The sequence below is a fragment of the Acomys minous genome (genome assembly GCF_964271855.1).
Source record: "Acomys minous genome assembly, chromosome: 11".
NCBI lineage: Eukaryota > Metazoa > Chordata > Mammalia > Rodentia > Muridae > Acomys > Acomys minous.
In genome coordinates, this window is record NC_140492.1 from 35,899,662 (window position 1) to 35,916,041 (window position 16,380).

General features: G+C 36.1%; 2 protein-coding genes across 4 annotated transcripts; both read left to right on the top strand.

The window, feature by feature from the left end:
• Positions 1 to 1,217: 1,217 nt before the first annotated feature.
• On the top strand, positions 1,218 to 5,306 carry LOC311608540 (olfactory receptor 5K17). Of its 3 annotated transcripts, none has more exons than XM_084801069.1 (3): positions 1,218 to 1,447; positions 1,934 to 2,428; positions 4,272 to 5,306. In XM_084801069.1, the coding sequence occupies exons 2-3, from the start codon at positions 2,379 to 2,381 to the stop codon at positions 5,203 to 5,205; spliced, it is 984 nt and encodes a 327-aa protein (XP_084657195.1). In that variant the 5' UTR covers positions 1,218 to 1,447; positions 1,934 to 2,378; the 3' UTR covers positions 5,206 to 5,306. The 3 variants fall into 3 exon arrangements, with proteins under 3 accessions (XP_084657195.1, XP_084657196.1, XP_084657197.1); XM_084801070.1 differs by having other exon boundaries at positions 2,361 to 2,428; XM_084801071.1 differs by having other exon boundaries at positions 1,219 to 1,447; positions 2,361 to 2,428; positions 4,267 to 5,306.
• Positions 5,307 to 13,492: 8,186 nt separating this feature from the next.
• Positions 13,493 to 14,592, top strand: LOC311608541 (olfactory receptor 5K16; the record flags this gene model as incomplete). The annotated part of the gene is made up of 1 exon (XM_084801072.1): positions 13,493 to 14,592. The coding sequence occupies exon 1, from the start codon at positions 13,633 to 13,635 to the stop codon at positions 14,590 to 14,592; it is 960 nt and encodes a 319-aa protein (XP_084657198.1). The 5' UTR covers positions 13,493 to 13,632.
• Positions 14,593 to 16,380: the final 1,788 nt, after the last annotated feature.

A 16,380-nucleotide genomic window follows, 5' to 3' on the forward strand; every position in this document is an offset into this window, starting at 1 on the left:
ATAGGATGGAAGTAACTACTGTCTGATGGAATTTACAGCCCATTCTATGAAACAGAATCCATGCCTCCTGCTGTTAACTGGAACAAAAGCGGCTAGGTCGTAGGCTCTGGATAAGAGCTCAATACTGTTATTCTACTAAGTGGACGTCGCATCAAGCTTATACCTATTAGTTAAATGTATGCCTATAAATTAATTCATCTCTCAATCCTCATCAGAGAAGCTTTTTTTTAAAACAGTAGATTGTGATTAATATTAGAAGCCCACAACTGGTCAACATGCAGAGAATATGAGAGTGCTCAGCTTTTAATGGGACACCTATATCACACTCTTTCACCCCAAGGCTCAAGGATCATCAGGGAAGGGCTGGAAAGATTTTCAGGGCCAGGATTTATGGGCATCTTGAATGAAACAGTATTTGTTAAGCATGACAGGGCCATTTAAAACATGACCTCACAGTAGCTCTGATTGCACATAGCAAGACATGTACAAGGTCAAGCAAACAAGAAGGTCAGCATGGATGGGGGAGGAGGAGTTATTTATTGAATCCTACACCTAGCTGAGAAGTCACTGACGATTGACTACTGATGCAGAAGGGGCAATAAGTTTTCTTCCTGGAGGCAGCACCATAAGAGCTACCCATGCTGCAGCATGCGATCCTGTATCTGCACATACATAGGCATTACTAAGTGGACTTCGTAGGTTAAAAAAGAGAAAGAAACATATAAATTTCAGAGGGAAGTTGGCAGTAGGGGTGGACAGAAAAGGAATTGGAGATGGGATGAGCTTAGATTTAATCAAAACACAATATATGCATATGTATATCAGTGACAAAAATGTTTGTTTTTCCTAGTCAGTAAATATATCAGTTTGAGGACTAGGTCTGGTGGTATACACCAACAATGTCAGACTTTAGGGAGGTGACGGGAGAAAAGGAAGTCAGGCTGGGCTACATAGTGAAAGCTTGTCTCAAAAAAAAAAATTACAAGGCGTTATAAATTGTCAGAAACAATGTAGAAAAGCAATATGGCAATGAGGCAAATGTTTATTTTAGCTAACATATAAAATGCAAATGATATATACTAATGCGGTATCATATTAAGTTCTGATACAAGTAAAACAATTAAATTAAGTTAAAGACATTTCCCAAAGATATTTATCATTTCCATTTGTTAAAAATTCTAATTCTTTTCCACATTATGAATCTTAAAGCACGGTATTGCTATCTGTATCCACAATACAGCTCCAATAGCACAATAGAGCTCCTCGGTCCTTCAAATTGTAACTCGGTGCCCATTGACCTAACTTTCCTCATCTATATCACAGCCCTACCAGCCTCTGGCAACCAGCATTATGCTCTCACCTCTTTGACATCACCTTCTTTGGATTCCACAAGTGGAATCATGCAGCCTTTGTCATTCTGTACCCAGTTTCCTCCACTCAAGAGAAGGTATAATCCCACTTTAACTACAAAACACAGTTTGTCTATAAAGAATTATATAAATGACTTTACTCTCTAGTTGGGGAGCTTGGGACAAGATTGAAAGGAACCATGTTCTTTTCTTTCATTACCTACAAATTCATGATGGTTATCTTCTGTCACATAAGTGTCAGCATGAACATAACATAAGTTGTTTCAGAAGATGGATCTGTAGGGTGTGGTCAGAGGCCTTGTAGGTACTGAGAGGAATCAATGTGATTCAGGTTCACTGAATCATATTTTCTCCTCATATCCAAAAATCCAAGTGTCTCTGATAGCTGTTACTTCATGAGATTCATATACAGATAGTATTTTTAATCCATTGTAATTATCAACTAGGTAAAATAAGAGATAATGGTATAATCTAGTGTGGTGCAAACAAAAATCATCTACCGGTTGACTCTTGTCATAGGTATTTGATTCACCTTCAAAACCTCATTCTTTTTTTTTTTTCAGGCCATCTTCAGTTAATTATGTTTGGTTTTTTTTCCTGGTGATTTGGGAAGCGGGCTCTCAGAGAGTCCCTGCAGAAACACTCAACACCAATGCAAGGAACTCCCTTTAGAATCAGTAGAACTTTACTCTGCCTTGAGGCTAACTTAACTAACATCATTGACCCATGTGTAGAGAGGCTGTCATAGATTTTCAAATCTATTCCCCAATGGTTTAAAGACCTGGTATTTATTCATAATTTCCTAAAACTAAGAAACACCATATTTGTGCCAATCATACAAAATGTGGGTCTGTGAACTCACATATGAAGGTGGATCTATACTGACAAACAGGAAGAAATTCATGTCTCAGAAACACGTCAGAGTTTTTATTGTTTTTAAAAATTCTACTTAATTTTCATGTGTCTCTAAATTGATTATATCCTGACAAGATATGAGACAGTAAATGGATGATTCAATCTGAGATCAAAAGTAGTACCGTTTTTCATCAAATATCCAGGTAAGATATTAATTATACTGTAAAATAATTTAAATATGTACAGGAAAATAGATTTCTGATTCAGGGGAAAAATTGTATTTCATACTGGAGAAAAGAAAAATGAGTTTTCACTTGTTATGTTCTTGGAGATCTTCTAAATAAAATGAGACTTTTGAAAACTAAGTAAGTATTTCCAGTTGGCTTTTCATTATGTTGTGGTAAAATAATAAAATGTAGTAATTTTACAGTTCTTCAAATACCCTTTCAAAATACTTCAAGTCAAAGTGATATAATGAAATGTTGTAGATCTCAAAAATAAATGGCTATTTCATTTGATTATATCTTTTAGTATAAAAACTATAGAAAACTATCGTATTATCTGTGAATGATTAGCAAAAATAATGTTATGTTCAGTTTAGAAGAAAGGTCAGTTAATTACTAATTAAAATGTGATTTTTTAAAAAATGCAATTTGGAAAGTGTAAAATTCTAAGCAAAGAACCATTGCTTCAGTATGGTTATTTTAAGTATACAGAAACTCAATAATATGTACAGAGCCTGGGAATGTCAATGGTTTGGATACCCTTAGACCAGCTGTGTAATGATTTTATCTGTGCGTTAGTTAAGATGGAGTAATGAAAACACATGCAGAATAACTACTGTACCATCATCTCCAAAATGTTCTACCTATAGTATGTTAAGCCCAGGGATTTTTATTATTTCTGATCAAAAGAAGGTAATTGCATCATTCTTTAAAGTTCACACTGTGTCTGCACTTGAAACATTACAATGTTATACTGGCCACACATAACAGTACACAATAAATTAGAGTGATCATTGAATTCTAAAATATAGCAGATTAGAAACAGATAGTTTTATAGATTTAAATAATCAACTAAATGGACATCCTTTAACAAACTTAATAAAAATGAAAGTATTGATTTCTTCTGAGTCAGTTTGAAATACAGGAGTTGAGTATTTAGTATGAGCAATAATTACACTGTGATTGGACACGTTGTCACAAAGTTTCATGTTAATTACACCTACAAGAGGCTTAAAACTAGACCAAACTGTTAGGATATTTGGACAATTAAAGAGTAGTCTCTTCATTGGAAACTTGTCAGATGAGACAAGTAGGAAATAGACTATGTCAAAAAGTATAAAAGTGATTTTTCAGCCTGCCGTGGTGGCACACGCCTCTTATCCCAGCACTCGGGAGGCAGAGGCAGGTGGGTCGCTGTGAGTTCAAGGCCAGCCTAGTCTACAAAGCGAGTCTAGGACAGCCAAGGCTAGACAGAGAAACCCTGTCTCAAAAAAACCAAAAAAAAAGTGTTTTTCAAATAAGATACAACGGTGCTATATATTCTTACCCTGCGTTAAAGATTAAATAGATTTTTCTGAAAATACCCAATTTTGACTTTCTCTGGGGAAAATGTAAGCTGAAGAAACTTCTTTTTTGCCACTTTAACCTTTATTGTGTGTAGATTTTTTTTTTAGACTCTCCACTAGATCCAAGAGATTCAACATTATTTTAATCCCATAATACAATACTCAGAATGGTTTTGCCTAGAGATTGTTACTGTAAGACTCTTTCAAGTTGGAAAATGCCAACCTACAGACCATGGATATGTTCTTGGTAGAGGCTAGATGACACAGCTAGAACATTCAACTCTAGAAGTTTCACAGACCTTTCAGGACAGCCCCTAATGCACAAAGTATCCCATCCTTGGTTTGTGGCTTTCGGAAGTCAGAGTGGGATGTGATAAGGTTCTTCTATACATTGATGTTGTAATTAGAGCTGGATAATTAGATACCTTTTGCTTGTAACTGCAATTGAATTACTTTATAATTGTGTCTCAGAACAGATCAGGAATGATGAAGGCAAATCACTCTTTGACAACAGAGTTCATCCTCATGGGATTCACAGACCAGCCAGACCTGAAGACCCTGCTGTTCCTGGTGTTCTCCGCCATCTATCTGGTCACCATGGTGGGGAATCTCGGGCTGGTGCTCTTGATCTACATGGAACACCGTCTCCACACACCCATGTACGTCTTTCTGGGCAACCTGGCCCTGATGGACTCCTGCTGCTCCTGCGCCATCACTCCCAAGATGCTGCAGAACTTCTTTTCTGTGGACAGAAGGATTTCTTTCAATGAATGCTTGGCACAGTTCTATTTTCTCTGTCTTGCTGAAACCGCAGACTGCTTTCTCCTGGCGGCGATGGCCTATGACCGCTATGTGGCCATATGCAACCCACTGCAGTACCACACCATGATGTCCAAGAAGCTCTGCCTTCAGATGAGTATAGGCACCTTCATCGCCAGCAACCTGCATTCCATGATTCATACAGGCTGCCTGTTAAGGTTAAATTTCTGTAAATCTAACAGAATTGATCACTTCTTCTGTGATATTCTTCCCTTATATAGGCTCTCCTGTACAGACCCATTCATCAATGAGCTAATGATATATATTTTTTCAATGCCAATTCAAGTCTTTACCATTACCACTATTATGGTCTCTTACTTCTGCATTCTATTCACTATTTTCAAAATGAAATCCAAAGATGGGAAAGGAAAAGCATTTTCTACATGTGCATCCCACTTTTTTTCTGTGTCAATATTCTACATCTGCCTTCTCATGTATATTGGACCATCTGAAGATGGTAATAAAGATATACCAGTGGCTGTATTTTATACAATAATAATTCCTTTGTTAAACCCTTTTATTTACAGCCTGAGAAATAAAGAGGTAGTAAGTGCTGTTAAGAAAGTTTTGAAAACATGTAGTATGTTTTAAAATTCTTCATCTTCTATAGCACATTAATTTCATATCATTAAAACAAGTCTATTCATATGAAATATAAAAAATGAAAATGTTTATATAAAGTATTAGTCTTTAAATCACTAGGTATGTTTATTTAACAGTATGCAAATACAATTCCAAAATAATTTGTCAACTATTAATCTGCACTATATAACCAGAAATATATTAACTGTTATATCTACTATCATTATTTTCATGAGATTTTTTAGTACTGTAATTTCAAATTCAGTAAATTAATACTAGCCCACAATTGAATGGTTTCATGTTTGGTTATTATTATTTAGCTAATGGGAGAAATTTGCACTATTTGTTTCAGAATGTACAATACCTAAAATAGACAGGCATTCCTGACTTTTCTTCAGAATCTTTTTCCCTCTTCCTTCCTCCCTTTTATAAAGCAAAAACAATAATAGATAAAATTTGTTAAATCTAATGTTGTGTCTTCAGAGTATTTTATAAGTATAAAAATTATTACTATCATGTAAATCATTATAGAAATGTATAGGTTTTCAACCCATTTTTGCAGTTTATGATAGAATAGTAGATCCTCAAGCTAGGAATTTTTCACTTAGTCCACAGTCTTTCTGAGACACTGCCAGTATAATCTGACACATTTCATGTTCTTGTGTATGGGGAATGTGCATTATTAGAACTATAACCTGGACAAATTCCTATCTCAGAATAAGATTAGGCAATTTGTTTTAATTTGTTCACTTTACATCCTGATTGTAGCTCCCTTCATCATCTCCTCCCAATCCTACTCTTCCTCATACCCCCTTCCTCCCTCCCCTAGTCCTCAGAAAGAGGGGCCCTCTTCCCCTAACATCTAGCCTCAGCCTATCAAATCTCATCTGGACTGCCTGTATCTATCCACTTCTGTGACCTGGTAAGGCCACCCCACCAGGCAGAAGTGATCAATGTGTGGGGGTCAGAATCCATGTCAGAAGTAGTCCCTAGTCTCCACATTAGGGAGAAGGAAACTGTGCTGCCTACCTATTACATCTGAGCCAGAGGGGCTAGGTCCAAACCATGCATGGTCCTTGGCTGGTACATCAGTCTCAGCAGCACTCTCCTCCGCCTCCCAGATTTGTTGGCTCCATTGGTCTCCTTGTAGAGGTAAATTAGGCAATTTTTAAAGGTAGTCTTGTAAGTTTCTAGACTATATTGTCCTTACTGATTGGTTAAAAATTGAAAAAAGAAGCCATACAAAAAGCACACAACTCCATCCTATTTTTTACACAAGTGATCTTGTATGTATAGATCTTATAAAACTTGCAATATAATATTGAATTTTTCCAAATCACTATGTAGTAATATTTGTCATTCATCCCTTTGTCCTTATATAGTCATATACTATGTGGTTTAAACTGAATTTTTTTCAAATGTTTTATTTTATTTTTATTATGTGTATATGTGTGTCTCATGTTTGGGAATGTTTACTTGTGCAGTTGAGCAGTTGCCCAAGATTCCCTGGAGATGGAGTTGCAAGCTATTGTGAGCCATCTGGTAGGGGTGCTTGGAACCAAAGTAAGATATTCTGGAAGAGTAGTGTGTACTTTTAGGCACTGTTCCATCTCTCCAACCCCATACCTGGTTTCTTCTTGATATTCTTCTCAGTAATGTATCTAAGAGAGCTCTATAGATGCTTTTATTGGTAAGGAGTGTAAATAGCTATTTTACTATAACTATGTATCTTGTATTGAGTATATAATTAGCTTTCCTTTTTGATCAAGTCAAAAAAGTCTTGTAAGTATGTGAGCTAGCAACATTAACAATAACTTCTATGATGGAATCAGGTTTGCCTGATTTCTCTCATAAAAATTAAATCTTATATTAGCCAACAATATCATAGTATATTATTTAAAACACACTTTTTCTCACTTAAACTATTCCTATTGAGGGATCTGATTTATACTGTTGCTTGAGTTTTCTGAGTTATATTTTGTAATCCACTTGTACCCATGTCTAGAGTTCTCTTTTCCCCCCTCCAGATTTGTGCCACTACCTTTTGTTAGTCAAATGTTGACCATCCTTGGTACTTTCAGGAAACCAAAAGGCTTATTATCTTCAGCTCTCTACCCTCTGTATTTCATTGTGTTTTCCTTTTAGTTAACTTTATTTTTAATCTTGTCTTTTATATTTTTGAAATTATAATTACACCATTTTCTCTTTCCTTCCTCGAGCTCTCCCATAAGCCCCTCCTTGAGCTGTTCATATTAATGGCCTTGGGTTTTACTGCTATTATACACACATGGGTATATACATACAACCTGCTAAGCCTGTATAGCCTTACTTGCATGTATGCTTTCAGGGCTGGCCATCTGGTGCTGGATAACTAATTAATGTGTTCTTACTGAGTAAAACTATTTCTCACAATCTCAGCATTCTTGAATTGCTTATGGTTCTTTGTGTAGGGTTAAGGCGTCCTAGATTATCCCCCACCCATGTTAACTTTGTTATTATTAATGACATTAGTCTGTAGTGGAAGCAAATTAATAGCAAAGACTTTGGTGAACACTTCCCTAAAGCTCCCTAAAGAGAGCACTTTGTACTATCACAGCATTCTTATTATTATCCTTACATTAATACAGTACTGTTATCTGTAGACTCTACTTCGGACTTTAACACTTTTTCCATTGGTGTCAGACTTCCCATGATACGGTTTAAGATGCCAACTTGTCTTTAGTTGTCAACGCTGTTTACTTTCCTAGAAAATGTAACAGTGTTAGGCTGATTGTGTCATCATCCGTGACTACTTGAGAAGAGTTCTGCCCACATATCTTTTATTGTTCTAATTGCAGTCTGTCTCACATTTTTTTATCATTGTATATTTTCCTCGGAGAAAAATATCACAGAATTTAAGTATGTTTATTCTATCAGCAGTTACCCTGCATTAACGTGACTTATTGCTGTTGCTAATAGCGTATCTTGTTTGAGTAAGATTAAGATAGGCTTGGTTTCAACTAATGGGAAGTTATATGTCTCCTTTCCATAAAATTCATTAGAAAGTAAAACAAATCTGGATGAAATTAAAAGAGAGAGGACTTGTATGACATATTCTATAGAGGGAGGAGTATAGTGAATTCTGGAACTATTTTGATACCAAATCAGTAAAATGCTTAAAAGAATGAAAATGCAATATGAGAGACGCTCAGCACATTTGGCATCGCCATTGGATTGGGGCAGAAAACCGGGTTTGATGCTACAGGGATGGAGGCAAATGGACTTATGCAAAAAGTCATATGAGGGCAGCAATAAACAATACACAGATTTGTAGCAGAAACAAAAAAAAACAAAGGAGAATGGAAGGTCTCTGTCAGCACCCCAGAAACAGAAACTGCACCCTGTAAAATAACATATTGGAAACCTGCAATTTCTCTCTGCGCCAAGATGGTGTGAAACAAGGAATTCCCTGACTCACTAGCTTCCTCACTGCTGCTACTGCAGGTTTTTACTGACAAACCTTGTGGGTAGGGTATAGGAGTGAGAACCAGGTGCCTTTTTATATCTCCAAATTTGTGTTCCCTGTGCTCTATAATATCAAGGCATGGGACCACATGCAGTGTCAGGGTTAAGTCAGAAAACCAATGGGGAATGGATGCAAAATCAAGGTCGCAGGTCTATGTGGTGGGAATGGGACCGTGTTACAGAGGAAAGCGGAGGGTGCTTCTGTTTGGGAATGGTGGCTCAACTTCCGGGAAGATAAAGGAGCTCAACCATACGTGGTTAGTAGAGGGGCCTGTGGCAGAGACCAGCATGACTAGACAGCCAGGACACTCAGCCCCTGAGGCCTGCATTCTCCGTGTGGATCGCTTTGATTCTATCACCCAGCACACAGAGCCCCAGAGAGGTTGAGCAGCAAAGCAAGCAACCATGACATGCATGTTCTAGTCAAGTGACACTGGTTTGAGGGGGAAACACCAAACAGGTTCTTGGCTTTCAGGAATGGACTTTCTCCTTTCTGAGTGGAAGTGAGAACTTCTGGAGGGAGAAGTCTGTGTGTGAAAAGATCATCGTGCTTCATGTCTCACAGCCAGAGTCTAGGCAGAGCACTGACAGGAGTGAGGAAGAATGAGGCATGGAAGGACCCAGAGCGCTCAGGAGCCCCATAGGAGACCATCAGGGCCAGAGGATCTGGACCCAGAGGGTCTGCACAGACTGTTGTACCAACCAAGGGCAAAGCATGCAGTGAATCCAGATAGATCCCCTGTGGAGCTGCCCATGGACAGCTCATTCTCCACGGTTGTTGGGGGAATGGGGACTGCCTCTGACATGAACTCAGGAAGGAGAAGCAGGCTATCAAGATGAGACCTGATAGGCTGTGGTCATACAGTGGACGAGGAAGGCCCCTTCTGTCAGAGGTCTAGGTGAGGGGAATAGGGCGGAAGAGGAAGGGAGGGTAGGAACAGGGAGATACAAGCAAGAGGATGACAATCAAGATGTAACCTGAATAAATTTTGAATCATGCTAGATTGGCACTGATGCTCTTCAGAAGATCTGCCAGTCACAGGAAATCAGAAAAGGCAGGGTGCGTGTGTGTGCTCGCGTGCACACACACACACACACACACACACACACACACACACACACACACACACACCACATCACATCCACTCACCTAATAGGGCATATCAATTAGATATTAATGTTTCTATACCTGTGTACACTAATCAGGTTAGACACATTTGCCTCTAAAATATTTACCATTTCAATGTTGTGAAAACCTTCAAAATCCTTTATTTCGGTTTTATGACTGTTGCCTACATTCACCTACGGGAACTGCGCCCCTTGCTCCTGTGTTGCAGCACTACTCGTTCAGCGTTGGCTATCTCACGGCTCCTCCCCCAGCCTCTGGCAACAAGCATTCTACTCTCACCACCTGTGATGTCACTGCATTAGATTCCAAAACTGAGCTCGTACAGAACTCACACTTCATTTGATATAACGGCTATGTCTATATTTAATACTTGGCCTAGGTTACTCTCTAGAGTTTCGTAAATGATGTGGGTCTCTGTGAGAAGATTGCTTCTCGTTTATGTATGAAGTTTCTCATTAACCTGATAGTTACCAAGGGCTCCTCTACCCAATGTTGGACTAAGGGCCTTTTCTATTTAATCAGTTTGTAAAATTTGAATTTAATTTAAATATCTTCAATAAATTTAACTAAGTCATGAAGTGCCTAGACTATCTGAAATTATAAGAGGCTTGTCATATGTAAAGCAAAAAAGAAAATTAATCTAAGATAAAATAGAACTTTTCCAAGAAAAATAACTGGATGAATATACAAGTAAAATCTGATTAAAAGTCTTTATATCAGCAGGGTGGGTTGGCACATGCCTCTAATATCAGCACCCCCAGGAAGCAGAGGCAGTCAGATCACTGTGAGTTTGAGGCTAGGTTGGTCTACAAGTGAGTCCAAGGCAGCCAAGGCTACATAGAGAAACCCTGTCTCAAAAAAAAAAAACAAAAACAAACAAACAAAAAAGAATCTTTATATCATAAAAATCACTTGAATAACTTTGATATTAGAAAATTAATAATGTATTCAAAGTATCAGTCTTCATATGAAGAGTAGACATATTTAGATACATGAATGCATCTAGGAGGGCATTTACAATTAAATGTTCTCATTTGAAATCTAGTAAAAAAAAAAAAGAAATATATATATATATATATATATATATATATATATTCTTTGTGATGGATACTTAAGACTGAATGATAAAAAAAAAAAGACATAGGTGATTATAAATTTCCAGCCCAGGAAACTCTCATAAAACCAAGATAATGAGTATGGAGACTAAGGGTAATAGCATAGACACGAACAAAACCATTTTCTGTGCACAAAATCATATCTATAGCAGAGAAAGGAGGAAAGTGGGAGGCACTCTAAAATGTGTCTTGTAATTGTGCAATTAATTACATTAATGATGGCAATACTTTCAGAGCTATTAATTTATCTCCAAACATATGGAACTGAGCACAGGAACACAGCCTTGCACTTGCCCACTTTACTAAAATTCTTTTTATTTCTCAACACATAAATGACACCAAAGGAGATAACCAGAGTAGTTGCCAAAAATGAATCTATAGGATGTGGTCAGGATCTAGAGGTAGTGAAAAAAATGGGTCTATAGGGATGTAGTCAGGTTCACTCTAGATAGTGAAAGAAAAGTGTGATTCTATTGTTTGTATCAGGTAATGTTGTCTTATACAGAAATCCAAATTTATTTTCAAATTTGTTTGTAACCAAGTGATCTTTGTTGTTTCTGTACCCATGATCATTTCCATGTAAGCAGGATTGATGAGACACAAGTAATCAAATATGTGGACAATAAATGTACTGTTAAAGACAACTCTATTCATGGACATTTGATTTAACCTCAAAATCTCATTTCTCTTACCCTTAATTAAGTAATTTGGTTTACTAGTGTTTAGGGAAACAGCCTATCAGATTAAAGTCTCAGCAGAACTACCTAATGCCAATGCCAAGGAACTCCCTTTAGAGTCAATGAATGTTTATACTTTTGCCCTGCAGATAACATAGTAATTGTCACTGACCTGTGAGTAGTGTATCCTAGATTCTCATAAATTATTCCCTAATGTCATAAGGTCTCTGTAAGCATCAGGTGACTCTGCTAGGCCATATAATATGATGGTTAGTGAACTCACAGCATGTGGATGGATTTCAAATTCATTTCTAAATATGAAGAATCAACTCTAAGATATTTAAGCATTTATTTTTACATTTTATTCATTTATATTTAGTTTGTCTCTGAATTGAAGATAAACCAAAATATAGAATGATGCAGTAAATAGGCTTATTCTGTCCACTCTGAGCTCAAAGCACCAAAGTTTTGTCAGAAAATACACAGGTAAGCTACCAACAAGTCTGAAAAATAATTCTAGGATGGACAGTAAGATAGTTTCAGATTTGGTTTAATAATTATGTTGGTCACTAGAAGGGAAAATGAATTTTTATGTAGTATGTTCTGATACAGGACTTTTTAAACAAAGTGGTATGGCTAGAATTAAATATGAATATACCTATTTGATTTTCTGGTATGTGTTGATAAAAGCAATATTTTAAAGTGCTAAAAGTATTTTTTCAAAATAGCATAATTTGAGAGATATTATAGTGTTATATATTTAAATTATAAACAGCAGTTTATTTTACTGGATTAATTAAGGCATTAGTGATACAGTGTAAAAAAAACCCTTTCTATGTTATAGGAGTGAATAATGAAATCGTGTATTAAGTTCAGTCTAGAAAATAAAAATCATGGAGACAGTAATTACAGTGTGATTTTACAGCAGTACTATTTAAATAACTATTGTAAGCTGTTCTTTAAAATTATCTATTTAAACTCCATTTAAGCCAGAGGATTTTAGCAATTCCTAGGAAAAAACATAATTATAACAGTAAAAATACATGCTGTTTCTGGATTTAAATATTTCAGTGTTATACTGGCCAAACTAAAATCTAATAAATGTGTGCTCATTGGATCCTAACATATAGTTTAGGAGAAAAATAATTTAAAGTTTAAATAACCATATAAATGTAAAACCTTTATTGAATTCAATAAAAGAAAAGCATTGCTTCACCTTGACAATATTGGAAAGTGCACAGCAGGTATTAAACATATGCATTTCAGTGTGTGCGCTGTGAGCACACGACTTCTCACTAAGACATGTAATAAAGAACAAATGCAGAACACTGGAAACTAGACAGAAAATGTTAAAAGAAAACAGGGATAATTAAAGTAATCCTTTGAACATTTATTAAATAAGATAGAATAAGATCTAACCTCTGTTAAAATCAATAAAGAAATGATTTTAAGGGAAATGATCATATTATACAATCTTATGTAATCTTAAAAGTTAAATAAATCTTCATTAAAAATACCCCATAGTACTATTAGCAGGAAAAGGTGATTTTTAAGACAAAATATATTTTGAAACTCACTCTAATTCTATGAAGGTTTTATAAATTAGTCACTTAAATATTTACAGAGCAATTTATTTTTAAACATCACATTGAACCCTGAGTATACTATTTTTTATGTGAAGTTATTAAAAGAGATTCAATTTTAAAAACAGATTCAATTTTTTAAAATATAAAATCATATATGCTGACCATGAGTTTATACAGAAATACATAACAATCCATGAACTAACTCTAGGAGCGAGTTCAACAACATCTCAAGAAAATGCTCCTGTGCACAATTTATGTGTGATTTCTTCTCAGATGACATCACCTACGACAACAGATTTCAGGCAACAGCTAAGGCAAATTGGACCGATCTTCACCTGTGGACTGTAACTAGAGCAGGAGAATTAAGAATATTACATTTGTTAAGAATATTAAATTCCTCAGCAAATTTTTGTCTCAGTAGAGAAATGAGACTGGAGAAGACAAATCACTCTTTGACAACAGAGTTCATCCTCATGGGATTCACAGACCAGCCAGACCTGAAGACCCTGCTGTTCCTGGTGTTCTCCGCCATCTATCTGGTCACCATGGTGGGGAATCTCGGGCTGGTGCTCTTGATCTACATGGAACGCCGTCTCCACACACCCATGTACATCTTTCTAGGCAACCTGGCTCTGATGGACTCCTGCTGCTCCTGCACCATCACTCCCAAGATGCTGCAGAACTTCTTTTCTGTGGACAGAAGGATTTCTCTCTATGAATGCATGGCGCAGTTCTACTTTCTCTGTCTTGCTGAAACCGCAGACTGCTTTCTCCTGGCGGCGATGGCTTATGACCGCTATGTGGCCATATGCAACCCACTGCAGTACCACACCATGATGTCCAAGAAGCTCTGCCTTCAGATGAGTATAGGCACCTTCATCGCCAGCAACCTGCATTCCATGATTCATGTAGTGTGTCTCTTAAGGTTAACTTTCTGTAAGTCAAATCGCATTGATCACTTCTTCTGTGATATTCTTCCCTTATATAGGCTCTCCTGTACAGACCCATTCATCAATGAGCTAATGATATATATTTTTTCAATGCCAATTCAAGTCTTTACTATTGCCACAGTCTTGGTCTCTTACTTCTACATTCTGTTCACTATTTTCAAAATGAAATCCAAAGATGGGAGAGGAAAAGCATTTTCTACATGTGCGTCCCACTTTTTTTCTGTGTCAATATTCTACATCTGCCTTCTCATGTATATTCGACCATTTGAAGAAGGGAATAAAGATATACCAGTGGCTGTATTTTACACAATAATAATTCCTTTGTTAAACCCTTTTATTTACAGCCTGAGAAATAAGGAGGTAGTAAATGCTCTTAAGAAAGTTATAAAAACATATAGTACTTTAAAAAATTCTTCATCTTCTATAGCACATTAAATTCAGCTCATTAAAATGATTCTATTAATATGAAATATAGAAAATTAAAATGTTTATATAAAATATTACCCTTTAGATCATTATACTGTATTTATTGAATAGTACAATACTAATGTAATTCCGAAATAATTTGTCAATTATTCACCTGAATAATATAACTCAATTACATAGCTCAAATAAGTCAATGTAAATTTAGTAACTGTCATATTGTTTTTCTTACCCTCACTGGATTTTCTAATAATATAGCTTCAGTAAATTAATACAACAATATGATTTGATGTTCAAATGTTTAGGAATATCTTTTCATTAATATTGTCTAGTTAATTTAACAAATCTGGGTGATTTATTCCCAGTATTCAAAACCTTAAAATTTTCCAGGCAACATTTCAAAACTGGAGCACAAATGCTATTCCTAGGTTGTTTCGCCATTTCTCCAATTTTGTTTGGGCCCCTACAAAGGCATTATCCATCCCAAATCATCTGGAAGAAACCTTAAGGAAGAACACCCCATTTCCTTTAAGGGGGGTCAGGTAAGTTTTTGTTTGCTGTCTTGGGCTATGTAGGGTTATTTTCAATGGGAGTTGGTTACAAGTTATTATTGGTCTTATTTAGAGAGAAAACAAGGTTGGATTTGGGGATGTCTCTCTTTTTCTTTATCTTCCATTCTTAGATTTGGAGATAGGGGTTGAAAAGAAAGAAGGGGAATATAGAAATATATAGGGAAGATAAAACAAAAGGTAGATTAGTGAATCTACTCCTCAATTCAATGCCCTAATTGTTACTCACAAGGTTATTTTTAATTCATTGGTATAGAACTTTGTATATATATGCAAAGTAAGTTTAATTTTAGATACAGTGGTATAGAATTCAAATGTAAGATTATTCTTCACACATTAGATATATTTCTACTCTAATATGCCGTTTGGTACCCATGTGATACAATTATAACACAAGGTTTACTTCCAATACTTTGAAAGTGCTATGGCAAGCTGTTTAGGATAAACACATTATACAAGTTAATTGTTAATTGATCAGTTTGTGGTCATATTAATTACTAGTCTATTTTTAGCACAAGAATATACATTTAGGTACAATAGATAGATATGATTCTATAGAAAGATAAGGTAAAATAATTAGATAAGGTCTTCAAAAAACTTCAGAGACATACAGAATATGGCATTTCTAAATGTTTTTTATTATTTTAAAGATTCATTGACAATGAGACAGGTTAACTCCTGGTGATACCCAGCCTACCTCAAAGAGGATGATGAGCATCAAAGAACTCCTTATAGTGATGGCTTCAAATGTGGCAAACCAGCTGCTGGGCAAAATGTCCTCATTTATACCCAAACAGAATTCTGTCTAAAAAAATAGGCAAGTTTGTATGCAGACAGAGTCAATGGCCAAATTCTGCCAAGACAGAGTAAGCAAGTTGTCAATAGTTCCTGACTCACTAATAGGTCTGTCAGATATATTGGGCCAGAAAGCTGAAGATGATGCTCCAATGTTATAGAGAGTTTTGGGTGACTTTTCAGGTAACAAACTCTGTCATCTCATTTGGGAAGCTACAAACCTGCACTCCCGGTCTACTCAGGTGATTAGTTTTATTCCTTTTCATGTCTCTGATGGGGTTGAAGAACAGATAGTTAAGTTTCACGGTTAAGCTTAGTTGTTTGGGGATTAAGAAGTTTTTATGTCTAGATAGATTTTTTAAGTTGATAATGACAAGATATGATAGATATTTCTTTACATTCAGAATTTTAGTTGCACCAAGATAGGAAATATGTT